This window comes from Neurospora hispaniola (assembly GCF_033458365.1).
Source record: "Neurospora hispaniola strain FGSC 10403 chromosome Unknown B0T23scaffold_14, whole genome shotgun sequence".
In the NCBI taxonomy this organism is placed as follows: Eukaryota; Fungi; Ascomycota; class Sordariomycetes; order Sordariales; family Sordariaceae; genus Neurospora; species Neurospora hispaniola.
The window spans coordinates 295372-323059 of NW_026944419.1; the positions used below are offsets into that span (position 1 = coordinate 295372).

General features: G+C 52.6%; 11 protein-coding genes across 11 annotated transcripts; 7 read left to right on the forward strand and 4 right to left on the reverse strand.

Annotated features, from left to right (window-relative positions):
* Positions 1–201: 201 nt before the first annotated feature.
* B0T23DRAFT_391328 (bola protein) lies at positions 202–1410 on the reverse strand. The gene is made up of 2 exons (XM_062837931.1): positions 1188–1410; positions 202–822 (listed from the first exon to the last, which is right to left on the reverse strand). The coding sequence occupies exons 1-2, from the start codon at positions 1285–1287 to the stop codon at positions 578–580; spliced, it is 345 nt and encodes a 114-aa protein (XP_062687803.1). The 5' UTR covers positions 1288–1410; the 3' UTR covers positions 202–577.
* A 206-nt stretch (positions 1411–1616) lies between these two features.
* On the forward strand, positions 1617–3484 carry B0T23DRAFT_391329 (GTP cyclohydrolase 1 type 2/Nif3). The gene is made up of 3 exons (XM_062837932.1): positions 1617–1715; positions 1777–2048; positions 2117–3484. The coding sequence occupies exons 2-3, from the start codon at positions 1840–1842 to the stop codon at positions 2982–2984; spliced, it is 1077 nt and encodes a 358-aa protein (XP_062687804.1). The 5' UTR covers positions 1617–1715; positions 1777–1839; the 3' UTR covers positions 2985–3484.
* A 2113-nt stretch (positions 3485–5597) lies between these two features.
* B0T23DRAFT_437239 (uncharacterized protein) lies at positions 5598–10063 on the forward strand (the record flags this gene model as incomplete). The annotated part of the gene is made up of 5 exons (XM_062840615.1): positions 5598–5733; positions 5823–6657; positions 6711–9034; positions 9099–9232; positions 9302–10063. 5 exons carry the CDS (start codon positions 5598–5600, stop codon positions 10061–10063), a joined length of 4191 nt encoding a protein of 1396 aa, XP_062687805.1.
* A 1479-nt stretch (positions 10064–11542) lies between these two features.
* B0T23DRAFT_58060 (Thi4 family-domain-containing protein) lies at positions 11543–13102 on the forward strand. Its single transcript, XM_062841499.1, has 3 exons — positions 11543–11639; positions 11784–12739; positions 12802–13102. Exons 2-3 carry the CDS (start codon positions 11803–11805, stop codon positions 12897–12899), a joined length of 1035 nt encoding a protein of 344 aa, XP_062687806.1. The 5' UTR covers positions 11543–11639; positions 11784–11802; the 3' UTR covers positions 12900–13102.
* Positions 13103–13391: 289 nt separating this feature from the next.
* On the reverse strand, positions 13392–15202 carry B0T23DRAFT_391353 (P-loop containing nucleoside triphosphate hydrolase protein). Its single transcript, XM_062837933.1, has one exon. The coding sequence runs from the start codon at positions 14700–14702 to the stop codon at positions 13749–13751; it is 954 nt and encodes a 317-aa protein (XP_062687807.1). The 5' UTR covers positions 14703–15202; the 3' UTR covers positions 13392–13748.
* Positions 15203–16573: 1371 nt separating this feature from the next.
* B0T23DRAFT_437244 (uncharacterized protein) lies at positions 16574–17932 on the forward strand (the record flags this gene model as incomplete). Its single annotated transcript, XM_062840616.1, has 4 exons — positions 16574–16633; positions 17014–17165; positions 17392–17465; positions 17597–17932. The coding sequence occupies 4 exons, from the start codon at positions 16574–16576 to the stop codon at positions 17833–17835; spliced, it is 525 nt and encodes a 174-aa protein (XP_062687808.1). The 3' UTR covers positions 17836–17932.
* B0T23DRAFT_391356 (pyridoxal phosphate-dependent transferase) lies at positions 17752–19952 on the forward strand. Its single transcript, XM_062837934.1, has 2 exons — positions 17752–18086; positions 18257–19952. The coding sequence occupies exons 1-2, from the start codon at positions 18030–18032 to the stop codon at positions 19811–19813; spliced, it is 1614 nt and encodes a 537-aa protein (XP_062687809.1). The 5' UTR covers positions 17752–18029; the 3' UTR covers positions 19814–19952.
* Positions 19953–20404: 452 nt separating this feature from the next.
* Positions 20405–21573, reverse strand: B0T23DRAFT_58352 (AMMECR1 domain-containing protein). Its single transcript, XM_062841501.1, has one exon. It carries the CDS (start codon positions 21437–21439, stop codon positions 20546–20548), a length of 894 nt encoding a protein of 297 aa, XP_062687810.1. The 5' UTR covers positions 21440–21573; the 3' UTR covers positions 20405–20545.
* Positions 21574–24040: 2467 nt separating this feature from the next.
* Positions 24041–24335, forward strand: B0T23DRAFT_408934 (uncharacterized protein; the record flags this gene model as incomplete). Its single annotated transcript, XM_062839349.1, has 2 exons — positions 24041–24116; positions 24202–24335. 2 exons carry the CDS (start codon positions 24041–24043, stop codon positions 24333–24335), a joined length of 210 nt encoding a protein of 69 aa, XP_062687811.1.
* A 1062-nt stretch (positions 24336–25397) lies between these two features.
* Positions 25398–25832, reverse strand: B0T23DRAFT_286977 (uncharacterized protein; the record flags this gene model as incomplete). The annotated part of the gene is made up of 3 exons (XM_062834256.1): positions 25398–25463; positions 25588–25644; positions 25740–25832. Coding segments are annotated over 3 exons (216 nt in total), but the record flags the coding sequence as incomplete, so codon positions are not given.
* B0T23DRAFT_58426 (uncharacterized protein) lies at positions 25715–27346 on the forward strand. The gene is made up of 3 exons (XM_062841503.1): positions 25715–26151; positions 26236–26460; positions 26518–27346. The coding sequence occupies exons 1-3, from the start codon at positions 25961–25963 to the stop codon at positions 27104–27106; spliced, it is 1005 nt and encodes a 334-aa protein (XP_062687813.1). The 5' UTR covers positions 25715–25960; the 3' UTR covers positions 27107–27346.
* Positions 27347–27688: the final 342 nt, after the last annotated feature.

Below are 27688 nucleotides of genomic sequence, written 5' to 3' on the forward strand. Positions count from 1 at the left end.
ACAATGATGGAACGGATAGGAGGATTTTTCGCCGCGATAATGAACATAAATCGGTGGAGTTGGCTTATGTGGCGGAGGAACAAAGAGAAGACAGACGATCCGGCTTCAGATGAGGGAGCAAGTATCGAGCAGGTGTAACTGTCCACGCCGGAATGTAATGGTTCGTAGAGAAATGGAGGGCAGGCGAGTGTCGAGTATTAACCGATCAGATTCCATTTTTTTCTCTCGTCCTAGGTACAGCGCGGATCAACTCCCATAACAGGCAGAAACGTAATACACCGAGCATATACACCGAGCAAGGATTGCACATTGCACTAAATTGCCATGGTTCGTTTCCTGCTGTCATTCCTTCCTATCTTCCACCCTTGCTTCAGAAGTCTCCCGAGAGACTACACGCCGCCCTTTTTGGGCAATACGCGCTGTTTATGCCCATCCAGGTACACCACCACTACAGCAAGATTTTCCTCCTGGACTACCACCTCACTTTTCTTTCCTTCCCCTTCCTTTCCTTTCTGGTTCCCTTGATCAGATCCGAACATTCTCCCCTTTCCCCCTTTTCCCTCCGTCCTTTCACATATCACTCGGTAACACCCTCCACCTTGCCCTGAGCATTCGTCCCGTCCATGGGCGGGCCGTCGTTCCCGCCCGTCGCCGCTTTTTCTTTTGCGTACTCGTCGGGGGTCTGGCACTTTGCGCTCCACGCGTGAATCCGCGCAATTTCCTCCTTGAGCGCGGCGTTGACGAGCCGGTGCCGCTTGAGCGAGTTCTTGCCGACAAAATCCGGAGAGACGATGAGAGAGGTGAAGGAGGCGCCGCAACCGCCTTTATTTTTAGGAAGAGGGAGGTGGGGCTTAGTTTAGTAAACTTGATTCTGGGGTGATGGGGGGAAGCAGGCAGAAATGGGAGGGTGATGATGGTGTGTGGTTGGGGGAGAGAGGGAATGGCAAGATCTTATCAGATCATCAGATTGTTGTTCATTGAGACTCCGGACCACACCGTGACATGACGTCAGGGTAAGGGTGCGGGAAGGTAAGTACGGTAGTAGAGGTAGGTCCTCGATATGTATGTGTGTGTGTACAGCATATTGGAATCGGGAAACGGGAGGGAACCGAACGAACGGTTATGCAGTGTACCTAAACGACGGAAAAGAAAACAAAAATGTAATGCCGTGAAATGCATGTACGTACCCGACATGTCCGTTACTTCCACGTGAGTGGCATTGAGCCGCGTTTTGAGGGCGGCGGAGAGGAAGTCCTCGGTTATTGCTGGTTCTTGGTTGTCGGCCATTTTTGTGTGCTAGTAGGTATTGTATGGTAGGATTCCTGATGTCTGATGTACGAGGAAGTGGTATTTGGAGATCCGTGTTGTTTCGAAATTGCGTTGGCAAAGACTGAGTGGATGGGAAGAAAGACAAAATCGATGAATAATTGACAGGGACCAGCAACCTGAAGTGAGTGTGAGAAAAAGATGCCCCGCGAATTGAAGGTCTTGGCATGGAGCTTCCACTACAGTACACTAAGGGTTAGGGTTGAAACCGGAGAGATGGGGAGCTTTGCAAGGTTCGAAGGAACTCGGGAGCTTCACCTTCCCCCGCCTTGAGCTCTCCATTCGATTCCAAGTTCAGTTGTAAACAAACACTTTACTTGGATGATTGACGAGGACAAAAAGGTTTGAGTGAAAATTAGATATATTTCGGTTGGATTTCAACACGAAAAGTAATATATACCTGATTTTCTTCCTTCCATTCTCTAGTGAATCCCGCTAACAAAACTACAGCTTGATCATTTCCTGGAGCTGCCCACTTTTTGAGCATCAACAACACTTGCCCAGGGCACACTCATGAGTGCAGGCTTCAAGATCCCTATCCGGATCGCTTCCAGAATATCTACCAAACCTCTCGCACTTCCGTATAAACCATCAATCCTTCTCTCGGGATATTTTAAAAGAGGTTATTGTCAGAACATAAACATCAACCCCACTATCACAATGACCTCAACCCTCGAAAGCCCCCAGTTCACCAAGCGGGTAGTTGCCGCCATGCGGGCGCTGTAAGTACTTTGGACTTCAAGTTCCATTCACCTGCCTGATCTTCATGGCTGATACTGACCGCAACCAGCTATCCCGAGCAACTCGCCGACAAAGCCTGGGACAATGTTGGCCTCCTCCAAGAGAACATTGCCGTTGCCGGCCAAGACGTCCCGCAAACCGTCCTCTTGACTAACGACCTCACCGTGGCCGTCGCCGAGGAAGCCATCCGCAAGCGCGCCTCCGTCATCGTCTCATACCACCCCTTCATCTTCCGCGGCCTCAAGTCCGTCACCCTCGCCGACCCCCAGCAGCGCATCCTCCTGCAGCTCGCTCAGGCCAACATCGCCGTCTACTCGCCTCACACGGCCGTCGATGCCGCGCCCGGCGGCATGAACGACTGGCTAGCCGACATGCTCGACGGCCACGGCGTCGAGACCAAGCGAAGCATCTGCCAGCCCATCTCGAGCTCCATCACCGCCTCCTTGCCCCCGGCCTTTTTCAACTCCGGCTACGGCCGCCTCGTCGAGCTCGGCCACCCCGTCTACCTCGGCAACATTATCAAGGCCTACGCTGAGGGCCTCGGCGGGCTAAACCACATCATGATCGCCGCACCCAAGGACAAGAAGGTCACGACCATCAGGAGCGTGGGCATCTGTGCGGGAAGCGGGGCCGACGTGCTCAAAAACTGCGACGCCGATATGATTGTTACCGGCGAGATGACGCATCACTATGCGTTGGCGCTCACTATGAAGGGGAAAGTGGTCATGACCGTGTTTCACAGCAACAGCGAGAGGAAGTTTTTGAAAAAGAGGCTGCAGCCACAGTTGCAGGCTCAGTTGGAAAAGGAGGGCGTTAAGCACCCTGAGGTCTTGGTCAGCGAGGAGGATGCGGATCCGTTTGAGATTTGGGATGTGAGGAAGATGCCCGCTTGGGCGTTTGGAAAGGACTCGGAGTAGACAGACGTCACCTAGAACAGGTGGTGAAAATAGAATGGCGAGAATTTGACTGTTGCGGTCACTGTCAATGGACAATGGGGATATGGTACAGTGATGAACCTGGTCTAGCTGTGGACTGGGAGGCACTGTACGAGATTGAAGAGTGCTGGATCTTTGTATAACCTGGACCTCCCGTTGTTGAGCACTTCATTTCCCCTGGCATAGCTGCCGGCTTTGGGTTTCCACAGGAGGAGGCCAAAAGCCAATCTCATCGTTCCTGCCCTCTTGCACATATGATCTAGGTAGTGGTACTGAACTCATCTACATAATCCCTTGATCGGGCAAGCACCCGACACCCTGGCAGATACTATCGGGGCATGGGCTCCGGTGTCCCTTCCGTTCTCGCTGCAGTGCGGTGAACTACGGTCGAATACTAAAGGCAGAAAAGAGCGAGGGCCGGCTAGGCTAGTTAGTTGTATCCAGCAGTCCATCTGTTAGTGACCCTCGTGCTTGAGTACGGTAAAATCAAACGCTCTACTAGCCCTCTTCACATGAAATCATTGGGAAGTGTACTTCCGGTTATTGCACTGTCCAGCTTCTTTCGAGTTCCTTCAGTTTGTTGGTCCGTCGAGTTAAGTAAGGTGCAGTGTAGGTACCTACTTACAGGCTGCCCACTCAACCACCGGCCATTTTCACGGCAACGAACTGCTGACTCCTTCTGCTTCTCCGTTAGCTCTCTCCTCACTCTCCCAATCTTTGAAACCGTGTCTTCCCCGAATCGATCTTGACATCATAGAGTTCGGTTACTTACTCCTCCAGCTTAGTACTGCAACTTCTTTCCTTCCAATCCCGCTGTCGCCGATATCCGACGTCTTTCTTCAGTCATCAGACTCATGGACACGAGAGAGAGAGCTGAAACCAAAACACGCCGGCGTCAAGACTCGAAAACTCTCAACGGGCCGAACGATGCCAATAATATATCACTCTCGATCACACTGACTTTCCCAACTTCGGGATATTCAAATGAAGATACAGAGATGTGGAACTAGTATGACGCATCATTCTTCGCGGTTCTTCTCCTCTCCGCCGCCTCTGAACGCTGAACGCTGAACGCTGAACGGGTGCTTGCTTCCAACACTTTGTCAGCTGAGATCCAAACACTTGAGAGTTCAAGACATTTTTCTCTTGGCCCCGCAGCCATCCACACATGCCCGTCCATATCTGTCGGTCGCTGAACTGATCTGATGTTTGTTTTCAGATCTTGCCTCTGCTCTTATAGGTACCAGCCTGGGGGAGAGGGAAATTGTAAAATTGCCTGTTGAGCATACGACTTAGAGAGAGGGTGAAAGGCGTGAAAAGGGAATAGAATAAGGTAGGTAGCACAGAGATAAAATTGCACTCCAAGACAAATGTGTTTCGCTCGCATTTGGTTCCTGGATCCTGGCTGTTTTCTTTTTTTTTCTCCTCTTCTTGATACACGTTGCTTGTAGGTATATCTGACTGACTGACTGGGTTGATATCTGTATGTCTAACGTCCAATTTGTGTAACGCTAGAGGGCACGCTGTCCGTTACCCTATGCTAACGGGGAAAGTGAAGACGACCATGTCAGACCGGGCTGGCTGACTACAAGGTACTCGATATGCGGAGGGAAAGCCAACCTACTACCTATGTAGCTCGTAGTCAGCTAAACGGTAGTATCGCTGCGGCTGATAATCTTGCGTAATTTCTCCGCTTTTGTGTTTTGACGCCCACGCTTCACAACATGAGATCTGGGAGTGCCTCAAAGCCCACGGAGAATCTCATACATAGTTGATTGTGTTTTAGATCTTGAACGGCTGATGATGATGGATCGCTAGAGTCAGGTACCTACCTACATACCTGTAGGCATTTCAGGTTTTTTATACCTAATTGGTGACTTTATCCAAAGCATAGCACTACCGAGGTCTGCAGACAGTTGAAACAACAAGACAGCTGTGCAGAATACATAGTATTAACAACAGAGCAGACATCGACGTTTTCCTCATGCTACATCTCGTGGTTCGTCACATGGCCAACGTTGCAGACAAGCTCGGTCGGTGTGTCTGATTTGCCTCTGCCTCTCCTCGGCAACCACAGTTACACCTCCTACCTTGCCTTGTCATGTATCGGAATGTGCTACACGATATTGCCTGATATAGACCGTGTTGTTGTCAGTGCAGTTTAGTCCACCGGCGCCGACAGTGGGTGAGCTAAACTGCTTCTCTCCAGATCCCGGGGAGTGGTGAGAACGTCAGCAAGGAGAAGATGTCGAAACCTCAGCTACCCCTGGGCCTGCTTTCATGGAGATCCCAGAACCCCATGGTTACCTTGACTCTCATTAATCTTATGCTTCACTCGACGCATTACTTTTGCTCAAATAGCAACACCTCTCATCCCTATCATCATCTTCTTCTGTTTAGCTAGAAACGTGTTTTTTCATTGGCACTTAACTTCATTCGGCCTTGCCCTTCTCTCGTTCTTTTGGCCTTCCGTCCGGGGGTTCACTCGCTCGTTTCCAGACGTGCTGTCAGTAAAGTTGATAGACGTGTCTATCCCACGCAATCTCCTTTCCCTAGGCCCCAGAATCACTACCAAACTTTCGCCAACAAATCCTGATGAGGCTCGCCCATATCATTCATCTGGCTCTAGCCAGTCTGGCAAGCATTGCGTTGGCTCAAGATGTCTTGTTCCCGTATATGCATGGCCTGAAATACTCGGAGTACAATGAGACCGTCAAGCTGGGACTATCAGGTGAGTGAGGCAAGCTAGCATAGGACGAGCCTTTCAACACTCAGAAGAAAAGATATTGACGAAAAAAAAAAAAAAAAAAAAAAAAATAGCCCACGTCTGCAAAGATGAAGCAGAATGGTACAACATGACCACGGAAGATTTTGCAAAGTACAAAGCCATCATTGTCCCCGACTGCCTCTGCAACACCAGTCTCAACACCATCAAGTTCCTAGATGACACAAAAAAGGAATGGTCTCCGGCCGTGACGGGAAACATGATCCTTATCGGCACCGACCCGTCCTTTCACGCCAAATGGTTCGGACTTCCCGGTGCATACGCCATGATGAAGGACGCCATTAGCCACGTCACCCTCGGCAACAGGAATGGCACAGGCATGTACTTCTCGCTCTCGTGCTATTATCAGAGTAACTCCAGCCAGATGACTGTCCAGTCTCTGTCCGAGATTGGAAATTTTCAGGTCCGGGGCAACCTCAGTCACCCGTGTCTGAACGACGCCCATCTTGTGGCCACGTCCGACGTCATGAACTCGCTGAACGACGGCATAGCAAGCGACTGGAACTGCAGTGTCCATGAGGTGTTCTCGGACTATCCTCGGGACGGGTCCGGTGGTTTCAACGCGCTGGCTGTGGCCGTGAACGCTTCTGGTCCGGGGCAGCAGGAGTTTGCTGACGGTACCGTGGGCATTCCGTACATAATTGCGCGTGGAGCAACTCCCGTTGGGTGCGGAAACAATGTCACGGACACCAAGTTCCACGAGCAATGCGACGAGGGCAAAGCAAACGGGACTCCAGAGAGTCTTTGCTCGGCATCGTGCAAGTGCATCTATGGCATGATCAGCCCCGGAGTATGTCGTCCCAAAGACAACAACACTGCGTCGACGACTACCAGCCACGCACCAAGTTCGACAATCTCGTCAAACTCGAGGTATGTAGTGTCCGAACAGCGAAAGAATCAGCGAAAGAATCCTAACAGGTCAGCAGTACAATTATTTTGAGCACATCACTGCCTGCAAACTCAACCTTCTCTCGGCCCGTTGTCACAGTCACGGCATCGCTCCCTTCGAGCAGCGTGACGGCAAATCTTACCTTTATCGATACCTCGACCATTCCTAGTCCCACCGGGCCGGAAATAGATCCCATCACGGTGACTGTGTTTCCCTCCAGTCCCAGCTCACCATCGAGTGTTCAACCAACAGTTACCGTGACTCCTTTGCCTGCGCCCTCCTCAGTTACTTCTCCTAGCAACAGCTCCGGTGTGTCTTACGGCAATGGTACCTCGCCGCTTGAACCTCCCCGTCCTCCTCCAACGGTGACTGTATTTCCGTCAGAAGATCCATCAGAATCACCACCCGGAACCGTCACCGTCGAGCCATCATCTCCGTCCAACTCTGGTGGCTCACCATCACCATCGCCATCGCCATCAGGTTCAGGTCCAGTCACCGTCACAGTTCTTCCGCCCGCTCAGTCCGCTAACGGGACTTCACCACAAAGTTTGGGTTCGTCGTCATCACAGCCCGTATCAGGACCCGTCACCGTCACAGCTTTCCCTCCATCTCTCAGCGGCTCTCCCCCTCCGTCTTCGATACCCTCGCAGGCAGGCATTTCTTCTTCGGCCCCGTTGTCTCAGTCAAGTGGCGATTCGGCGCTCAGCGGGTCAAGTGGGCCCGTCACCGTCACTGCTTCCGGCTCTGGTCGACCCAATAATAGTGATGCGCCCTCCTCACCGGAGACAGCTACGGCTGATCTTGGTACGGGATCCGCGAGCAGTTCTCCTGTGGGATCAGCATCTGGATCTGGCACTACCTCTAGGGGGCTTCCAAGCTCTCCTTCCTCTTCTGGTCCACAGTCGGGAGCACCGCCGGTCACGGTGACGGCGCAGCCGCCCGATCAGCCGATTGTGTCTTCCCAGTCACCAGGAGGAGGTTCGTTGTCGGACATCCCAAGCTCTTCGGGGTCTGCGTCGTCGTCGGATTCGCCTGGCGTGTCTAGTAGTCAACTCAGCGCCTCTCGAGGACAGGTGACGGTGACAGCTCAACCCTCGGCTCAAAGTAGTGTGCAGCCATCGTCCGGTGTTAGTGGTGGTGCTGGTGGTGGTAACGGTGGCGGTAATCCGGGATCATCGTCTTCTCAACTCGACGGATCATCTCCATCCAGTATAGGTTCGGGCCCGAATACGGCTCCTCAATCGACAGTAACAGTTATTCCCAGCGCCAGTGGAGAGCCTGATACAGAGGGACCTGACACGAGTGGTAATCCGGGAGCAGTGCCGCCGTCCAGTAGCAAAGTTACTGCGACAAACTCTGGACAATATTTGTCCAGCACCAGCGCGGATACTCAAACAGCCTCGGGAGACCCATTCTCCGCAAGCCCATCATCTGGAGCTGGAGCCGGTGCCGGAGTAGAAGCAGGATCTGGGTCAGCATCCCAATTTTCGTCTTCTCGCCCGCCGTTCAGTAACCAAACCGCCACCTTCACCTACTCGGGAATAACTGTATCGCCCTTGCCCGGTAGTCAGACAACAGAAAATTCTGGCTCATCCTCAGGGGCAGGTTCACTGAGCACTGCCACTGCTACGCCGGCCCCTGGTTCAGGATCGGGTACTGCGACTATGGCCGCAAGCAGCATCTCAGCTGGCGGTGGAGGTAGCAACGGCAATGGTAGCGGAAGTGGTAATTCTGGTTCAGCAACTGGGTCTGCACAAGCTCCCGGGGCGACAGGCACGGGCAATCCTTCAAATGGCGGTTCAGGAGCGGGTGGCTCGCTCACGTTGAGTCCCTCAGGGCCCATTAGTAGTGAACAGCCTGTCAGTAATGCTGCGTCTGGTGCACCCTCGATGAGTCTGTCATCGTTGAGCTCGGGGTCATCCGTATCTGGATCAGTATCTTCTGGGGATTCATTGACAGCTACATCTGTATCTGGTTCTGCATCAGCTACTACTCTGCCCGGCCTTCCCTCTGGGTGGACTTTGACACGAGAGTCCGCCAACACTCACCCAGGTTCTGCTGTGTCCACAGGCCAAGCTGGGAGCGGAACAGGGAGTGGTAGTAGTTCTGTATCCGGGGCAACACCAGGAGTCTCTCCGTCTTCTGCTGCAGTGAACGGAACGGACACAAGAGGTAGTCCTTCATCCGTGTCGACTGGTGCTGGATCGGGTGGTATTGGGACCGGCTCCACGATATCCTCAGGATCTGATGTTACTAGTCCGTCCCCGACCGCAACTCCGGTAGGTTGTGATAGGTGGATTGGTGTCGAGATCATATACCTGATTGAGGAGATCGAGGTCTGTCCTGAGGGGGCAACGGGTTAGTCCACATGATCCCAAAGAGATCTTTCCACGTGATTGATACTGACAACCAGTGGTACCAGTCACAACAACAATCACTTCAACAACTGCCACCATGTCCCGGTCCATCTGCCAGACTTCAGCAACAAACTTCCCATGCTACCCTTGCATCATGGGAACACCTGCCTCGTCTGGTCATTCCTTCACCGTCACTAGGGTAAGTTGCAGCATCGCCGACCGATACAGAACAAGAATGTGCGAGTGTAACTGACCTTGTCCCATATAGACGTCGTGCACAACGGCAACTGAGCCTACCGTAACCGTCACGTTCCAGCCATGCAGCATCTGTACGACATCAATTTACACTGGAACAGTTCCCGGTCACACGCCGGGAGGCCCTTGCCATGCATGCAGTTCCTACGGCGAACCAGACGCCACCTCAACGGTAACAGTGATGGACCCGGGTGTTGGCCGTCCTTCTTCCGAGGTCTGGTTATCGGCGCTGAACCCAACAACCATTGCGACTCGACCAGCAGGACCGGCAGCAAGTGCTGGTAGCGAGTCGGAATGTACGACGTCAACTCTTGTTGGAGTAGGGGGCGGGTACCCAGGGCCGGCGGTATCGGTATCGGAAACACCACCGGCTATTGTCCCGATTCATACCGATCCTCCCACACCCGGTAACGGTGGCAATGAACACGCCCCAGCGGGATATACTTACGGTCCTCACCCTCCTCTTGACGATCCTACTGCTTCTGGCTCTCCACCGGGAGTGCCAGGAGCGCCGGGGTCAGGAGAGGGAGGAGTGTTAACTGGTGGTGACTCACATAGGCCCGCCATGACTCCCACAACACCGGCGTCGACACCGGACCCCGATCCGGTGGTAGTAACTGATACAGCTGTCCCGTTTCGCCCGACAACGGCGGCCGGAGCAGGCCATGGTCCTGTTTTAGCTGGTGCTCCTGGCTTGATCATGAAGGCCAGGCATGCTACTGCTGGGGTGGTCCTTGGACTATTTGGATACATCGTAATGGTTCTGCTCAGTTGAGACTTGTGCAAAAACCGGCGGAAGAGCTATTGAGGTCGATCTGCCCCGCTTGAGTCACAACTGCCACACTCACCCCCACACCGAAATATAACGGTTCAACGGATGTGAGGAATTTCCCAATATTTGGTCCGCGAATATATCAATAATGTTGTAATGAGATGGAGATGAGGGAGTTTCCTGTTTCTGTTATTAAGAAGTGAGGCGAAGCGAGGGACCATGCAGACAAAGCAAGCGTGTTAGTCATGGATGGATGGATGGATGGATAGTAGAATTGTGGGGATACGAACGGCTGTATGGAAAACATGACGAGAAACGAAAAATGTCTGTCGGTAAAGTCAACGTCTGGCTGGGATGTTATCATGATGCTGTTTGCTTGTTAGTAGTGTAGTTAGTGTAGGACCGTAATACCTACCATGTTTTCGTGAGTCTTTTGTTTGTTCACTGTGGTGGGCGGGTAGTTCCGTGTACACTAGACATAGTAGTGTAGCCAAGAAGGGGAAGGGAACGTTCGGGCCGTTAAAGTTCTCGGCGTCGGCAAGGTGTCGGACTTTGTCACACGTTGACGGTGGTACCACCCATCCAACGCTATTATTGGCGAGCTGCAGCTCTTGCTTGAAATTGCGACCTCAATTGATATTGTACCGTAGCTGAGCGTAGTTAGCCGGTTCCTTCATTTTTGCTTTCCTCATGTTCACGCCATCAGCGAGTCCATCCGACACCGAGAGTGGGGTGTTCCGCTCACGCATTGATGTTCGTAAGCCGCGCACTGTCGAGGATCGAGATAACAAGCGAACCTTTGTTGGACACGGGCAAGATGAAGAGGGGTAACTATCTTGATAGCTTCGACGATTGAAAACGATTTGATGGTCTCGGGCTGATATTAGGTCATGATCGGAGGATCGCCGATGTCGTGAAACTTGGGCAAAGGAGGGGAACAGGAAGGCGAGATAACCATTCGTGGTGAGGATGCATGGGATGATGGAAGGTGTGGCATGTTCAGATAACCGCATAACTTCAGTGTACAATGCAGTCGTGGAAAGAAAGAGGGGCAAGAGGGGCAAAAGGATGCAAGCGAGGCGAGGGGACGGGATGCAGCTCGAACTGAACCGGGGGAGTCGCGTACATGTGCACCCACCTCGCTTACCTTACTTACCTCAAGTAACGATAAAAAGGGCAACAGCTCCCCTACACAAGGCCTGTCTCTTCTCTTCTTTCCCATCTTCTTCCCATCGTCACTCACCTTTGGCATCAACAACCTCCATCGGTTCCTTCCAAGGACTACCATCATCAATACCAACACGCAAGTATCACCAAGCTTGTTCGGGCTTCATCTGTCTGCTCTCCCCTATGGTGTTGATATACTAACACCCTCAAGCAAGCAGACTCTCAACACCAGGGTACAGACCACCCACCTCCTCCACCAAGATGGCCACAAACCATCGTTCCAGGAGGAGCTGAAGCCATGAACTCCCCATCGGCTGGATGATTATACCATGATTCGATCACGTTCAAACATACTTTCAGAGGTAACTATCTGAATGCATGAGCCGGTGCCAACTTCTGTCCTGGGTATTAGGTTAGCACCTGTCCCCAGGGGAGAAGTACAGGCTGAGAATATACGGCGACGAACTTGATCTGGATAATACCAGCGAAAGGATCATGCTTCAACTTTCCTCCCCCGCTCCCCCCTTCTCCCGTACAGTCATTCTAACATTCCCAGATAACTCTGATCCATCACCATGTCTCCCTCTGTTCTCGAGCCGCAGAGCGTCCCCACTCTTGTCAACGTCGGTCTCAAGGCCGTAGGCAGGAACGATGCCCCCGTTGAGCGTGATGCCAGGGGCTTGTCCAAGCCTCTTCTGGAGCTCATGCCCACCCTCGGCACTGACGCCTTCACCTTTTCCCCCATTCGCGAATCTACCGTTTCGCGCGCCATGACCCGCCGCTACTTCGCTGACCTGGACGCCCACGCCGAGACCGACATTGTCATTGTCGGCGCCGGCTCTTGCGGTCTCTCATGCGCCTACGTCTTGTCCACCCTGCGGCCCGACCTGCGCATCACCATAGTCGAAGCAGGCGTCGCCCCGGGAGGTGGCGCTTGGTTGGGCGGACAGCTCTTCAGTGCCATGGTGATGCGCAAGCCTGCCGACGTCTTCCTGGACGAGGTTGGCGTGCCGTATGAAGATGAGGGTGACTACGTGGTGGTCAAGCATGCCGCTCTGTTCACTTCGACTGTGCTGAGCAAGGTCTTGCAGAGGCCCAACGTCAAGCTGTTCAATGCCACGACCGTCGAGGACTTGATCACCAGGAAGCACCATGCCGAGTCTTCGTCGTCATCGGATGATGGCGAGGCCGAAGACGAGGCCAAGGTGAGGATTGCGGGTGTGGTGACCAACTGGACCCTCGTGTCAATGCATCACGATGATCAGAGCTGCATGGACCCCAACACCATCAACGCCCCAGTTATCATCAGCACCACGGGCCACGATGGTCCTTTTGGTGCCTTCTCTGTCAAGCGTTTGGTCAGCATGAAGCAGATGGAGCGCCTGAACGGCATGCGCGGGCTCGATATGCAATCCGCCGAGGATGCTATTGTCAACAACACTCGCGAGATCGTCCCGGGTCTGATCGTTGGCGGTATGGAGTTGTCGGAGATTGACGGTGCCAACCGCATGGGTATGTCGAGCTTTCTCCTGCTTCAGTTGATCGAGTTGCATGCTAACCCTGGCCAACCACAGGACCTACCTTCGGAGCCATGGCTCTCAGCGGTGTCAAGGCTGCCCACGAGGCCATTCGTGTCTTCGACCTCCGCAAGGCTCAGAACGACAAGTGCTAAGCCTGCTCAAGACGTTGGAAGTAGTAACTAAAATGAGGGAGGATTTATGTATGCAATTTGTCAAATGTTTTTGAGTTTCAACTTTGTATGTGTCCAGTTGGATCCAGTGAATTGTTGAACGCATGGTCCCTTATGTCGGTCAATTTATGCTGAAGACAGTCGGTCAAAGTCAAAAATTGTCTTGACGCACCTCCAAGTCATCTTTTCATCTTTTATGTATCGAACATCCCGTGAAGTAGGAACAAGTGAACTTCGCTTTTGCGAGTCGCGCAGAAGTGACCTCTGGGTCGGTGGAGAGGGTATGACATTGAAAATGTAAAAATGTCCTGCCGGACCCCAAATCATCCACGGTCATCCTTCTGCTCAGCTTGACGGCTACGATGTCGCGTTATGGACAAGAGAGCTTCAACAGTGCATGACAAGGTCAAGCAACACAAGTACAAGGGAAAAGCGACAAGACATCGAGGGAAGGCAAGAAGACATAACATAGTAGTAAGGTTGATAAACTGATACATAAGTCCCATCGTTTGGTATCTCTCCCTTTTGAGTCGTCTGCAGCGAAAAAAAAAACCGAACAGAAAGAAGACATGCCGACCGACCAATAAACTCCTGCTCCACGACTCCGATCCCAGTCCTCCTTTCCAGTAGTAGCAAAAAGTCCGATCCCATGAATCAAGGGTGAGCCAAGGTCCAGCCCCAAGGTACACAACCCCGTATCCATCAACTTTCGCCTAGCAGCAGCAGCAGCAACAGAGAACGAAAAGAAGCATTAACAGCGTGAACGAAGCCAAGCCAACCTGAGCCCTCCCACTCGTGCTAACGACTCATTTCCTTCCGGTCCTTCTGGTCCTACCAGCACCTCAACGACTTCAACAACTTAGTTGCCCTACCCCTCTTTTTCCTCCATCCACCATTCCCATCCTTCTCATCCATACCCCTCTCCTTCCCATCCTTGCTCGGCAACGGACTCAACGGCTTCGTCCTCCCCCGACTGCTCCCCAACAACTCCTCGGCCGCCTCCTGATCCACGCCCGTGATGCCCAACTCGGCCAACCTCCTCTGCTCCACCACCCTCCTCACAATAAGCGCAAACGTCTCCTCAATGTTAACCTCCAACCTTGCGCTCGTCTCCATGAAGCCGCACCCCCTCGCTCTCGCCCACTCCAAGCCCGTAGCCGCGGGGACTACCCGATTCTCCGACAAATCGCACTTATTTCCCGCCACAATCTTCACCGGAGGGACAGCCTTGGCCCCCGACCCTGCTCCACCACCCATGTTCGACCCAGTCGCATACCGATTCGACATGCTCCCCGAAATCTGCGCCGGCGATAACCCCGCCCGGCGAGCCCGCGCTGCGTTATCCGCCCGCGTCTCGGCCTCCATGTCGATCAGATCGTTGAAATACTGCAGCGCGTCGAGGCTGTCGCGGCTCGTGATGTCGTACACCATCAAGAAGGCGTCGGCTCCCAGGTTGGATGAGGCCCACATGCCGCGGTACTCTTCCTGGCCGGCCGTGTCGGTCAAAGACAAGTGGTAGGTGACGCCGTCGATGCGGCGCGTGATGCTGTAGCTGTCTTCGATGGTCGGGTCGTAGTCTTCTGTCCATTGCGAACGCACGAGACGAAGCGTGATGGAGGATTTACCGCAGCCGCCGTCGCCGCAGATGGTGATGGAGATGGGGACGGGGGGCTGTTGAGATTGTCGGGTGCCTCCTTGTGTGGGGGAGGAAATGGAGGCGCCGCCGGTTTTGGCGGAGCCGGTTGAGGCTGAGTGCCCGTGACTACGGGGATTTTGGGATGGCATTGTCTTTTCTTCCTCTCGAATCTTGAATTTGGTTTGGTTTGGATTTCGGTTGAGAACGTAATTGCCCTTGTTTGGTGATATTTGGTTGTCGTAACTAGCTGGGGAAAAGCCGTTCCCGTTAGGTGATATTTCAACGGAACTGGAAAAAGGGGGTGCTGTGCCCGCTTCGATATTATTGCAATTGGATAAGAAATGGACAGGTTGGCTTGTCCTTAGATAAGGTTCCGAAAGGAGGGTCAGAAATAGAAGGAATTTGGGGGAGCAATTTGAAAGATATTTGATGACAGACGAGGACAGCTTCGTATAAGAGAGGGGTCGGTCGGTTGGGTCGAGGTGGGTTGCAAGATAAACAAAGTTTGGGTCGAGCCTAAAAAGGAGGGGTGGGCGCACAAGGCGATGATCGGACCTTGTTCCTGGTGAGAGGTGGTGATGTGAAGCAAGGTGGGATCCCTCCTTTTCTTTTCCTTTTCTTTTCCTTTTTTTTTTTTTTTTTTTCTTTTGGACCTCTAGGGCGAGCGGCGTCGTCACAAAAGAAAGTTTGGTTCGACGTCACGTTTGACGGAAAACCAGGAAGCGAGAGAGTGTGGGGCGAAGTTAGGCCGAGAGCTAAGCAGACCGCAAAAGGAACTTGTGAAGAAAAATAAAATAAAATAAAAATAGGTTGCTTTTAGTCCGATATGGTGGTTGTAGCAACTGCAGTGCGGTGCGGTGCCGTCGAGAAGCAAACAATGAGCGAACGAACGAACGAACGAGCGTGCGTGCGTTTTAGTCCAGGACTATTTCTTGTCGAGTTGATGCGTGCGCTGGCTTGCAAGGGAGAAGTGGTTTGCTTGGCCAAAATGGGTTGTGATGATGTTTTTGTTTTTTGTTTTTTTTTTTCTTCACAAAAGAACACCAAAAAAAGAGGGGCGTTGAAAATGGCAAAAAGTGAGAGATCAGCTCACGAGACGCAAAACAGGACGGGACATGATGAATGGACTCGTATCATTATCAATGGGCAGAGGAGAAGAGTCCGGGCAGATGCGCCGTATTCTGCAACCAATTCGTAGTTCCTTCCGGGGTTCACTGAATTTGAATTTGGACCGATACCCACATTTCATCTTGCCCACAATTGGATGCTGCCCACTGTACATAGTGTTCCTGCCCGTCTTGAACAGGGGGTGACCGGACTGCATGGGCAAGCGATGGGGCCTCCCGGGGAAGAGCGCTCGTGCGTTGAATGCGACGGTCACCAGGGGAAAGTTGCAACCTTATTAGTTTGGGATCTTGTCAACCCCCGGCGTTTTCCGGGAAGATGACGGCGCTGACGATGATGCTTGATCTGAAGCTGGCCATGATGCACACTGCTACGCTGTAGTGTAATGGCCGGCGGACTGGAAACAGAGAGCCCAGACAGGCACAGCAACAAGGCATGGATGTAATTTTGCATCGGCACGATCGTGTTTCTCGTCATCGGATCCGGACCTTTCCGCCGTTAGCAAGGGAGAAAGGACATTTCGCGAGGGATACCTTCACACGCCCGATCATCGATAGGTAACGGCCCATGGATGGGACGGGAGCACATGGCAAGTGTGGAAACCAACAAAACTCCGTCTGGTGGTATAATCAGCACTGCACTCATGCGCAAACCTCTTTGTATTGCTGCTGGGACAAAAGACAATGTCTTGTTCTCCGTTCAGATGGACGACAGGGGTGCAAAAAATGCCCCTTTTTGCTTTTCCAGAAATCAGAAAGGATGTGATCGGCGCATATGATTGGCTGGGATGTTAGGCGCGGTTTGTTAGCAACGGGCCCAACGTCCCCAAATGCACGACCGGCTGCGCTTCCGGCAGGGCAACTGAACCTAACCATGACCTACATAAACAAGCAGAATGGCGCACAGCGATTGCATGCAGCAGCAGGCGGTGCCCAGCCCAGGAGCCGGCCTTGCAGTGAGCCACTGCAGCTGAATGGGAAAGCTGTCAGTCACGTCAACAGACGATTAGGTCGTTTGATTGTAGAAACAAACTAACTGAAAGAATACCCCGTCTTCCAGTCTCTCGTCTTTACTAGTAGCCGCACAGGTAAAACCAAATTGGGATTGCCTTCATTTTGCAAAGAGACAAGTCAGTCACATGTCAGAATTGGGGAAAAGATGGGCGAACGGAGCCCGAATGGGGAGGAGAAGCGGAGATTGGCTCAAATGACATCCAATCGGGCAATGCGCGACTGCCCCCAGCTTCGTTAGGTGTTGTGGTCCACTGTTCGACGCTCGGAGAAACCTCAGCTCGCTACAGTAGCTTAACCACCTAGGTCCCCACGTGCGAAAAAGGGTCAACGCCCCGCCGAGCGGTCACCGGGCGGCCGCATTGTTGCCCGCCATTTGCCTTCCGTTGTCTCTATGCCGGTCGCCGTGACGGGACGCCTGAACAACCGGAGGTCATGCCGCCTTGTGGAAAAGCAAAGTCAGTACGCAAGAGGTAAGTAAGGAATGATATGTCTTTCCCCCCTTCCGTTCGCCAACGCGACAAAGTGCAGAACCAACAACAGCTCCAAACGAGTCGCAGTTTGTTTTTCTATCTTTATTTTTTTTATTTTTTTTTAGTTTTTCCTCCTATGAGCTGCAAATGACCCGTGATCTGACATCAATGCCATGCATGATTCATGAAGCTACAATACTATGCAGTTTGCTTCTTCAAAACCACTCCAGTAACTTTTCTTCTTCACAACGCTATGCTATCGCCGGAACCATCTATGCCAAACCGCTCCAACGACATTTCAGAGGTGCATCGCGTTCAGGTCGCCATATAGATGAATAGTTTCATCATTCCTCGCCTTGCTGAGGAGATTTCCGTGAAACACCAAAAAAACAGTTGATCCACGATGAGGTCATATTGCGAAAAGATCGGGTGCAGAGCCGATTGGATCCCCACTTGACCAAGACATGCTCCGGCGGGGGAGTCGGCGGCTCGGCGAGGACGTCAAATGCCCAAACGCGGCCATGTGCGCGGGATTTACGGGCCCCGCCTTCCGGGCTGCCCTGCTGCTAAGATACGGCTGTCGGGGCGTGGAAGAAGAGTGGATTGCCGATCTGGCCGGTGGACCGTGGGACGCTGACTTGACCGTTCAGTTCTTACGTGAGGCCCAGGCGTAAACCGCGGTTCGGTTCACCGTTCCCTTGTTTACGGCGTATGTGACGGCACGCATGGGGGGCCGTGAAAAACTCTGACTCTTCGGTCTTGCTCTGTTTCTCTGCCATGGATTCTCTCTTCTCTCTTCCGCTGAACTCGGGAACGTAATTCTGTCCTATTCTGGAGAAATAACAAGGAAAACAAACATACCAGAACAATGAACGGGTTTCACAGCACGGACAAGCCTCTGAATAGGGCAAGCGAGGTTGATCATGTAAGTCCCAAGCTCATAGTCACGGTTAACCCTAACCCGCTTCTTCTTCAACGCATCCCCCTAACCAACCAACCACACTCTCCCTATCACCATAACACTCGATCAATCAAGATCGAATATCATCATGAGACCAAGCACAACGGACGGACTCTGGCTGACTTCATAAAAAGCTTATCGATGCGGTCAAGTCCCTAATCATCCCCTACATCCGGGACGCAGACAACGCCGCCTCCTTCCGAGCCACCGGCCAACTACCCCCAGATAACCGCAATGTCCTTGTCAGATCCCTCCGACCGGACCAACTCGTCAAGGAACTGGCGCTTTCCCTCCCTTCAGGCGAGGGCCAGGGTTCGCAGGGTCTTCTAGAAACCATCCAGTCCATCCTCTCTTACTCCGTCAACACGTGGGACCAAGGCTTCATGGACAAGCTGTACGCCTCCACCAACGCCGTCGGTGTCGTCACTGAGCTGCTTCTCTCCGTTCTCAACACCAACCTGCACGTCTACCAGGTATCTCCCGCCCTCAGCGTGATCGAGAAATACACAGCCAAGCAGTTCGCCTCGCTGTTCGGCTTCACCGGCCCCCGCGCCGGAGGCGTCACCTGCCAGGGCGGCAGCGCTTCAAATCTGACCTCCATCGTCATTGCCCGCAACACGCTTTTTCCCCTCTCCAAGATTCACGGTAACGGGCACGAGCAGTGCGGCGCCCCCGGCCCGCTGATTCTTCTCACCAGTGCTCACGGGCACTACTCCATTGAAAAAGCCGCCATGACGTGCGGTTTCGGGTCCTCGGCGGTCTGGACCGTCCCCGTCGATGAGCAAGGGCGCATGCAACCCGCCGCTTTGCGCGAGATGGTCCTCAAAGCCAAGAGCGAGGGAAAACACCCCTTTTACGTCAACGCGACGGCTGGCACGACGGTCTTGGGCTCGTACGACCCGTTTGACGAGATCGCGGACGTGTGTGACGAGTTTGGAATGTGGTTGCACATTGATGGGAGCTGGGGTGGCCCGGCCGTCTTTAGCAAGAAGCACAAGCACAAGATGCAAGGGTCGCACAGGGCGAGATCATTGACGGTGAATCCGCACAAGATGCTCAATGCCCCGGTGACGTGTTCGTTTCTTTTGACCAATGATGTCAAGGTTTTCCATAGGGCGAATACGTTGCCGGCTGGCTATCTGTTCCACGGGCCGGCGACGGAGGATGCTGATGGGGAAGAGAATGCGCAAAGCCAAACCCCTTCGGAAGGAGTGACTTCAAACGGATGTGGAAACGGGAACAGCTCAGACGAGGTCTGGGATTTAGCCGACCTGACGCTCCAGTGCGGTCGCAGAGGCGACGCGCTCAAGCTGGCTTTGTCATGGATCTACTACGGCGCAGCCGGGTTCGAGCGGCAGATTGACGGCGCCTTCGACATGGCCGCCTACTTGGCCAATCTGATTGCCGAGCGCAACGACTTTGTGCTGGTGTCGTCGAACCCGCCGCCTTGTTTGCAGGTGTGCTTTTACTATGCCCCCGGCGGGAAGTTGGCGGACCAGCCCGAAGAGAACACCAGGAGAACGAGAATCATGGTGGAGAAATTGATTGCGAGAGGGTTCATGGTGGATTATGCCCCGGGCGATAAGGGTAGCCTCTTTAGGGTGGTGGTTAATTGCCAGACGTTGAGGGGAACGGTGGAGGGGCTCGTTAAGGGTTTGGAAGCTATTGGAAAGGAGATTGTGCCGCAGTGATGTTGGCGAGGTTTGGATGGTCGCGTTCGTCTGGATACCTCCGCGATCAAGTTGAATTGCATATGGTTGGAAAGATGGGCAGACGCAGAGTGGGTGTATATAAAGTAAAGGGATCGTTAGAATTAGATGTTCATGGAAATGCGCACCTGTAATATTCAACAGTTGAGTTAACTCTGTTTCTATGAAGTTGATTACCGAAGCAGTAGTAAGGCAGGGTCATTTGTGCTTCTTTTAACTTTATAAAGGATGTGAAAGGTGATGGCTCTTTCTGATGTATTCAGCCAGTTTTTTTTTTTTTTTCTTTTGGAGTTAGTTGGGTTTCAGAGGAATCCTGTTGTCTCGACTTCTATTCTTGCTGTGCTGTGCTGTGCTTTGCTTCGTTGTCTATTGCAACTGCGTCTTTCGTCTCGATCAGCCGCTGTTCCTTCCTTTTGTTTGCATGGTTGTTGAAAGTAATATCTCTCTAGGTGTATGAACCTCTTCTCAAGTATGTCCTAGACTCCCAAGACGCCGCTCGTTATATCCGTAAACCTTCTGTACTGTGCTTCTGCTTGCATTCCTCTTTAAAAACGTGACGCGCGTGGCCTTTCTTCCCTTCATCGTATCCGTTTATGCCTCTACGCCAAACACCTCGGTTTACCAATATTCCTCACCATAACTCCTCGACCAAAACAGGTGATTCATCCATGCAACCCAATGATTCCACGCAGCTCCTCCTCTTCCTCTTAACGTTCACTCCGCCTTCTTTCCATCCACCCAGTCCCTCCAGGCTTTGTACTCCTCATACTCCAATTTCTCCTTCTTCCCCTGATATCTAACCACCCTCAGTTCCACGTCCCTCCACCTCGACTTGTTCCCTTCCCATCCGGCCTTGCGCATCAGGCTCACCACCGTTTCCTCCTTGGTCCACCCTTGCTCCGGCGCGACATCCGGCAAGTACGTCGCCCCGTACCTGCGTCCGCGGTACACAAAGCTGATGCGCAACCCGTGCTTGCCCAGCTCCCAGTCCATGGCGTCGGCCGCGGGCTCAAAGTCAGTCAACAGCGTCACAGCCACTTGCAGCGAAGGCAACTCGGCCCGGCTGATGGGGTGAAAGCGCGTGTCTTGGAGAGCAGAGGTCAGGGCATACGAGGGCAAGCCGGAGGAAAGAGGCTGGGACTCGAAAGTGCCGATGCAGCCACGGAGGGAAACGTCGTCATCATCCGAGTCTCGGACGACGTTCCAGGTTACGAAAAGGGGAGATTCGTAAACGGGTGTAGGCGGGGTGGGAGAGGCGGAGGAGGCGATAGAGGTTGCAGGCGTAGAGATGCCGGACTGGAGGGTCGTGTTGCTGCTGCTCGTGCTGGCGCTGGTGCTGCTGCTGCTTGTGGCAAGGGAGGTCGATGATGAGGTGGTCGACGACGGCAAAGTTGCCGCGGCTAGTCTACGGAGCGCGGGGATCTGAGGAGCTTTGCTGGAGACATTGGCCTCTTGGTCGTCATCGTCGCCGTCGCCGTTGTTCTCGTCAACGGTGTTGATGTATTCGACCCATGACTTTTCAATTTCAGACAGGCTCATGGGCTTGCGACGCTCATGATAGGCGACGAGTGCTTCGAAGCAGCAGAGACAGTGCTCGACGGTGGCCATGGTTGGAGCTGGGAAAAGGGTGCGTTTGTCGGCAAGAACTTGGCTGTACAGCGTCTTGGCGGTGTCGGAGGTGCTGTAGCACTTGGTAATAGGAATGATGACGGTTGAGCAGGCGGCTGCTGATTAGTTGTACGTTCCTGGTCCTAAACACTGGAGATAGTCACAATTAAAAGGAGGGGTGGGGATTCCTGTCATGCTCTTCGAACGAAGGCGCGACAACAGAGGAAAAGAGGAAAGAGATCGAACTGCAACGTGCGGGGGTGGGGGATGATAAGCTGCAAGTGGAATGTGTGCTGTGCGTGGTCATCATCAGCACGAGCGGCAGTCAGGCGGATGGAGCCGTGGCTGAATCATCCATCCGGATTCCAGCCAAGGATGACCGCCAGTCGGAAAATGGTGTGGTTGAGTCCCGTTCTTGAGTCCCTCAATGTGTACAAGTAAAGCAGCACAAACAAGAAACAGATGGATGGATGGAGGAAAGGCGTCGAAAGCGAGGGGTAACTCGACGGCCGGGGTCTCCAGTCAATAGCCGTGGCCAATCAATTTGCGGCGGGCAGTGAACAACACCCCAGGAGCAGGGATGGGATTGAGAGTGTTGCTGCAGATGGTTCCCTAACAACGAAACCCCTCTCGTCACTCCGCATCCTTGCCACGATGGAAAAACATCCAACTTGCTGTTCAGTCCATCTTTTCGAATTGAAGATTAACATCTTCATGGAGCTCACTACACCCATCATGGACCTTGAAATCATCCTGAGTTCATGCTGAAAGGGTTGAAAGTAAGAGGCCGCTGGCGCAACGCAATTGTGAGATTGTTAAGACAGTAAGGGTTAGTCCAAGTCATCTATTTAGAGTTGAGGCACAGAAGCATGTCAGTGTTATCCCGACAGTACCTCACCTGTGGAGCCGACGGATTCTAGTGGATCTCGGTGGGCTGAGATCCACTGGATGTTTGACGGGACTCTCCCCGTCGTGGCGCCGTCAGCGACGTTCCAGAGGCATCTGGACCCTATCGATAAATCCTTTCTCGCTGATACACTACACTACTAAGACGCTTCTGGCCTCCCGCTTGGACATCGTGAGGGAAGTACTGTACCACTGCACCTTGCGGTCAGACATCGAAGAGAGGTTGTACAAACCTGTAATGCCAGCATCAACGGACAGTATCGCAGATCATTCGCTGCCAGTGTGTCGTAAACAGCGCCTGGAGGGTCTTTAAATGACTCCGGCGAATTCGGTGATTGTGTTGATGTAAGCTTCGTCTCCAGTCTCCTGAAGCCGATGCGGTGCCATGTTACTGGTGATTGTCGCCATCTGCTGTGCTACCTTGACATATGCCGGTATCTACCGAGGTGGCACCTGGCCTGGATACGAAGATACGTAGCTAAGAAGATGAACTTGCACTACAAAATTCATACCCTTTTCCCGCCCGCTCATCGTATACTTGTACCATCGGACCTTTTCCTCTTCGTGCTACGGTTTGAGCAAGGAGAGCTCGTCTCAACCTCTTGAATCATATCTGCCACCCATTCAACGCGGTTCATCTGTTCGTAAATATCAGACACGATTGATAGCTCGGTAGTGATCGATGTTCTAGGCTCTGACAGGGGAAGCCAGGGCAGGCTGCAACACGGAACCTCGGAAGAGGCCCATTACGGTATGAGGTGCGAGCCACAGGGGGCTCTGTACCGGCCAATGCCACACTTTAACCGACCAGAGTTCCAGATCATCGGTTTCAGCTCCCTGCCCCTAGGTATAAGGCTGGGTTAATACTGGGGCTGGGTTCTCCCCAGGATCTGAACTCTTGGATAATTCCGGTGCGCATTTTAAGTTTTGATACGTGACAGCTGCAGGAGCACCGAATAAACGTCCCCAGAGGCGAGTGCTAAAGATGTGAAAGATGCAGATTCTCGACCGGACTGAAACCCATGACTCACCTCTGGAATAGCCCAGCTACGTTGGTTCAACTCAACCAACAATATGACCTCGGAAATATTCAAGTTGGATGGTGTCGCCAAGGGAATCGAAATCTTGAGGCCCTTCGCAGCGGTAGGCAGGCTGTTCGCTCACCAAATATGTACCACTCCGCAAACCACCGGTCCATGTACGTCCCGGAGCCGGCCCTTTGAACCGCCCCGGACCAGGTACCCCATTTGGTATCGTCCCCATCGAAGAGAGATTCCACACCTCGGTTATCGTGAATAGAAACCGTTGCCGCGTTTCAAACACGCCTCTGGGGAAGTGGGTAACCACTCGGCTTCCACCTTATACTCGATCCGAAGGCAGTGCTGTGCATGAATCGTATCCTGAAACACACATCGTTCCCCAGACCAAGCAGATCTTGATCACACCTTCACGATGTTCCTGGACACAAGAGTACAAATAGTTGGCAATATCCGTCGATAGATTTGGCCTGAGCTGTTGACTCGCTCATCGCCCTTGTTCTAATATTCGCTCCGTTTGCTTCGAGTTCTTGGTGTTGTTCCATTCAGTCGCTCCAGATTTACCATTGTCGCCGGCCGACTTTATTATCACCTCCTCTTTTCCATTCGCCCAACACTCGCTGCTCCCAAGCTCTTCAATATCAGTTCCATTTTCACAATGAAGCTTATCTCTGCTGTTATGGTCGCTCTCGTCTCTGTGGCTATGGCTTATCCCACAACCCCGAACAATAATGGTGAGCAAGCCAGGCTGATGTTTCAAGCTTCTCGAATGTTTGGCATCCATGTATGCAATTTCCACGATACTAACATCAGCGGCAGCTCAGGTTGTGAGTCGTCAAAACCTTCAGCATGACGTTGACGCCAGTGTACCTGCCATGTCAGATGCGAGCGGCAACGTCGTGCCATTCAGCAGCACTTCGGTATTCCAACCTGCTGCCGCCGACGGGCAATGAGACCAAAGGAATGAGACAGGAACGAAACGGGCGCAGCCCGGTGTTTACGGAGCAAGGCTATTGGGCGGGGAGGCAACGTCGAGGAGCGCTATGGCGTGCCCAGGATCGTAAGAGATAGGCTGTAATAAGGACATTCGATTACCGCAGGATGGAATAGAGGATGTTCTAGGAAATTGCCCTCGTTCGGCGTTTCGCTGTGAGAACTGGCGTCCCTTGCGGGCTCTGAGATTTGGCAGACATCATCATCTGCCTATCAGAGAGACGCTGGCCGATGCAATCATCGAGAACGCCGGTGATGATGCACTGTCCCGGTCAATGCACGGCGGGTAGGGTTTTGGAACGGTTCATCAATGAGTACCTATCAAGCCGTTTGCCGCGTTTTGGAGGGTTCGAAGTGCTAGTCTGCGGACAGTTTCAGTTCATTGTTAGAGTCGGTGTTGAAACTCAATTTGACCAATTTCTGTTCTCACAAAAAAACTCCCCCCCCCCCCCCCCCCCCCCCCCCCAAAAAAAAAAAAAAAAAAAAAAAAAAAAAAAAAAAAAAAAAAAAAAAAAAAAAGGGGGAACGAGTCTTTTTCTCTGGCAGGCCTTTTCAGGCATTCGTTCGCAAGCTTGAGCTTCCCTCGCTGAGGCGCAGCTGGCAGGCAGCGGTCTTTTCCGACCCGATCATTGGTCAGTCTGGGGGCCAAGTCTCGCGCTTGGTTTATTTATGGATTTCGCTCCCTTCTTCCTTTTCCACTTCCTGCGCTTGTAATCATCACCCATCCTCCCATCTTGACACAATCTCAAATGAGGTATGCCACGATGTTGGAAAGGTGAGCGACATACGTTCTATCTTGCCGCCAGACGGGCAAGGATTGCGACAAGCGCTGAAGGCTGCGCTGTTGGTTCCCAGAGTGCCCGTTTTGTGACCATGTTGTTTGTCCAGTGTCAACGTCTGGGGCTTTCCACCACCCTCCACCAAATTGCAAGATCGTCAGCCCTGCACCTAACATTCACTAGCTCATGCTGTTTAGCCCACTTGGGTATGCATGCACTTTCACAAGCCCAATCAAGACAGTGTGTGGCTTCGATCGATCTTTCTGTTCCTTGCTTCTTGCCATGGAGCGGCCGCGAAACAGCCTCCGCCTAAATCTAGCTTCACTAGAATACAACCCAGCCCATGCTTCCTCCTGAGACAACGAAACCAGAGACAAACGGGCGCTTGTCGCCATGAGCCAGTGGACCTCTGCGCTTCCCTTCTGAATCCTACAGGAATCCACTTCTCAGCCTCTTCTCGTTGGGTTGCCGGGCGCTGAGCTACAAAAAGCTACGGATCAAATGCCGAAGCGTTCCCAATTCCGATAAATATCTCCCCTCCGCTTCTACCGGCGGATCCGCTAAGGCAAGACCTTTGCTGTCAACATTCGTTTTCCAATCTCGTTCTACCATACCGATATTCGCCGCAACACTGGGATTAGTTGCCGGGGATCTTGGAGCGGAGTGACCGGCATCCATGGGAAAGGATACGCGACTTATGCTCAGGAGGAACAACGCTCGATGACTCCAGCCAGGCGCCTTTGTCACTCAACGACGCCTATTCATCTTTGCGGCGCCTTACCTGCACCAAACGACAAGATTCTAGCATGACTCTCAATCTGGATCAGGTGCTCTTCGCACGCGCCGAATGGCGCATTCGGTTTCTCGCTCCATGCTGGATGATACAGGTTGGGGCCCTTCTCAGCCTAGTTGGCCTATTCTCCTACCGGCTTTCTGTGACCTCTCGCACCTTTGACGACGAGATATCGCATGACCAGGAAATTATAGTTCAGATAGTGTATGTCAGCGCAACAGCTCCTCACAATCTACCAAACTCTCTTCACCAAATAAACGGAGCACTAACACAAAGACATTCTATTAGTTGGGAATCCACCCAGGTTGGGTTTTCAATTAGTTCCGTAGCTCTCACAATCGCGGAAATATGGAAGGCGAGGTCTGAGACCTTGACCCCTTTCTTCATGCTGTGTACACATCTTATCAAATACACACTTGCCAGCGGAATGCTAGGCTTAGATGCCACCGTCTACGTCAAATATCCAGACCACCACTACTCCACAGTGGGCTTGGCTTTGGATTGCATCCTGCTGTAAGATCAAACTAAATACCTTCAACATAATGACTGCCAAGCTAACTTTTGATGCAGTGGCATAACACTTGTGATGCTCTTCTACGCTTTCTACACGTATCGTCGCCTCCTCAAGCTCGAAGCCTATGATTTGGCCTATAACAAATCAGCAGGCTACAGCCACCCCGGCAATGAGCAGAATCTAGGCTACACTGTCAACATATTTAGCGGAAAGAAGATCAGACAACCGTCGCCAACACCCGAGGCGTTAAAATCCCGGATAGACCAGGCAATCGGCGCCGAGTTTGGGTGGGGGACTCGTCCGTCCGGAAGCGTAACGGAGCGCTCCGGCATAGTTGTTGCGTCCGGGTCGGTTCAAAGCGGCGTGCCCACCAGACCGGCCGAGTTACACAGGGCTCGGAGCTGGGTGACCGAGACTGGCGTGGTTGGCCCAAATACTTCAGAGACTCACATTGATGCGAACGGAAGGAATACTGATGATGATTACCATGATTATTATGAATTAGCTCATGCACGCAGTCTCAGCATTCCTACATTGGTAGCAACTCATCATTGGGACGACGGCGACAGCGAAGGGTTGTTGACGGGCTCACGGGACAATAGCAAAGCAATGAGGGAAGTAGATAGATGGCACGGGTACTCGTGACTCGTATGATTCGTGTAACTTGGTATAACAGGTGCGGAGTGGCGCTGGGTGTACTTATACCAACTACTTATGTTCCATCGAAATACTTTTTCGAGAGTAGGACTTATCAAGGCCATTTCGTTTGTCCCAACATTTCTTTTTCTGGTGTTTCCCAGCAGCAAGATTCTCTGTCCGACGGCGCAATAGTTATCGTTCATTCTATCACTCCATATCTAACCCTAAGCCAAGCCAGAGCATTGACAGCACAACGCACTGACCACAAGAGTTTTACCGACTCATGTGACCTGCAAAGTCCAATGATGACCTACCTTCATCTTTCCATCTTCGTTGCTCTTTTCCTTGTCCACGGACCAACAAAGAATCAATTCGAAATGAATTTGTTATGTGCAAAAACCAACATCTACTGGTAGGTGGGAAGTAAGCAAAGCAAGACGGCACGGCAAGGCACGGATTAGCAGCTTCGCTTACGGGTACCTGCTTTCAACTTCTGACGCTTGCTCCCCCCAACTCCTCCCTCCAAAATCCACATAAGCCGACACGGCTGAGTTGGGTTGAGATCCGCGACTGGGGGGCTAACGTGCC

Coding starts and splice junctions, on each gene's coding strand:
- B0T23DRAFT_58426 (XM_062841503.1), top strand. CDS start 25,961: ATGACTCTCAATCTGGATCAGGTGCTCTTCGCACGCGCCGAATGGCGC. Junction 26,152..26,235: donor GAAATTATAGTTCAGATAGT/GTATGTCAGCGC, acceptor ACATTCTATTAG/TTGGGAATCCACCCAGGTTG. Junction 26,461..26,517: donor GCTTTGGATTGCATCCTGCT/GTAAGATCAAAC, acceptor CTTTTGATGCAG/TGGCATAACACTTGTGATGC.
- B0T23DRAFT_391353 (XM_062837933.1), bottom strand. CDS start 14,702: ATGCCATCCCAAAATCCCCGTAGTCACGGGCACTCAGCCTCAACCGGC.
- B0T23DRAFT_58060 (XM_062841499.1), top strand. CDS start 11,803: ATGTCTCCCTCTGTTCTCGAGCCGCAGAGCGTCCCCACTCTTGTCAAC. Junction 12,740..12,801: donor TGACGGTGCCAACCGCATGG/GTATGTCGAGCT, acceptor GGCCAACCACAG/GACCTACCTTCGGAGCCATG.
- B0T23DRAFT_391328 (XM_062837931.1), bottom strand. CDS start 1,287: ATGGCCGACAACCAAGAACCAGCAATAACCGAGGACTTCCTCTCCGCC. Junction 823..1,187: donor GGAAGTAACGGACATGTCGG/GTACGTACATGC, acceptor CTAAAAATAAAG/GCGGTTGCGGCGCCTCCTTC.
- B0T23DRAFT_391329 (XM_062837932.1), top strand. CDS start 1,840: ATGAGTGCAGGCTTCAAGATCCCTATCCGGATCGCTTCCAGAATATCT. Junction 2,049..2,116: donor GTTGCCGCCATGCGGGCGCT/GTAAGTACTTTG, acceptor GACCGCAACCAG/CTATCCCGAGCAACTCGCCG.
- B0T23DRAFT_391356 (XM_062837934.1), top strand. CDS start 18,030: ATGAACGGGTTTCACAGCACGGACAAGCCTCTGAATAGGGCAAGCGAG. Junction 18,087..18,256: donor GGGCAAGCGAGGTTGATCAT/GTAAGTCCCAAG, acceptor CTTCATAAAAAG/CTTATCGATGCGGTCAAGTC.
- B0T23DRAFT_58352 (XM_062841501.1), bottom strand. CDS start 21,439: ATGGCCACCGTCGAGCACTGTCTCTGCTGCTTCGAAGCACTCGTCGCC.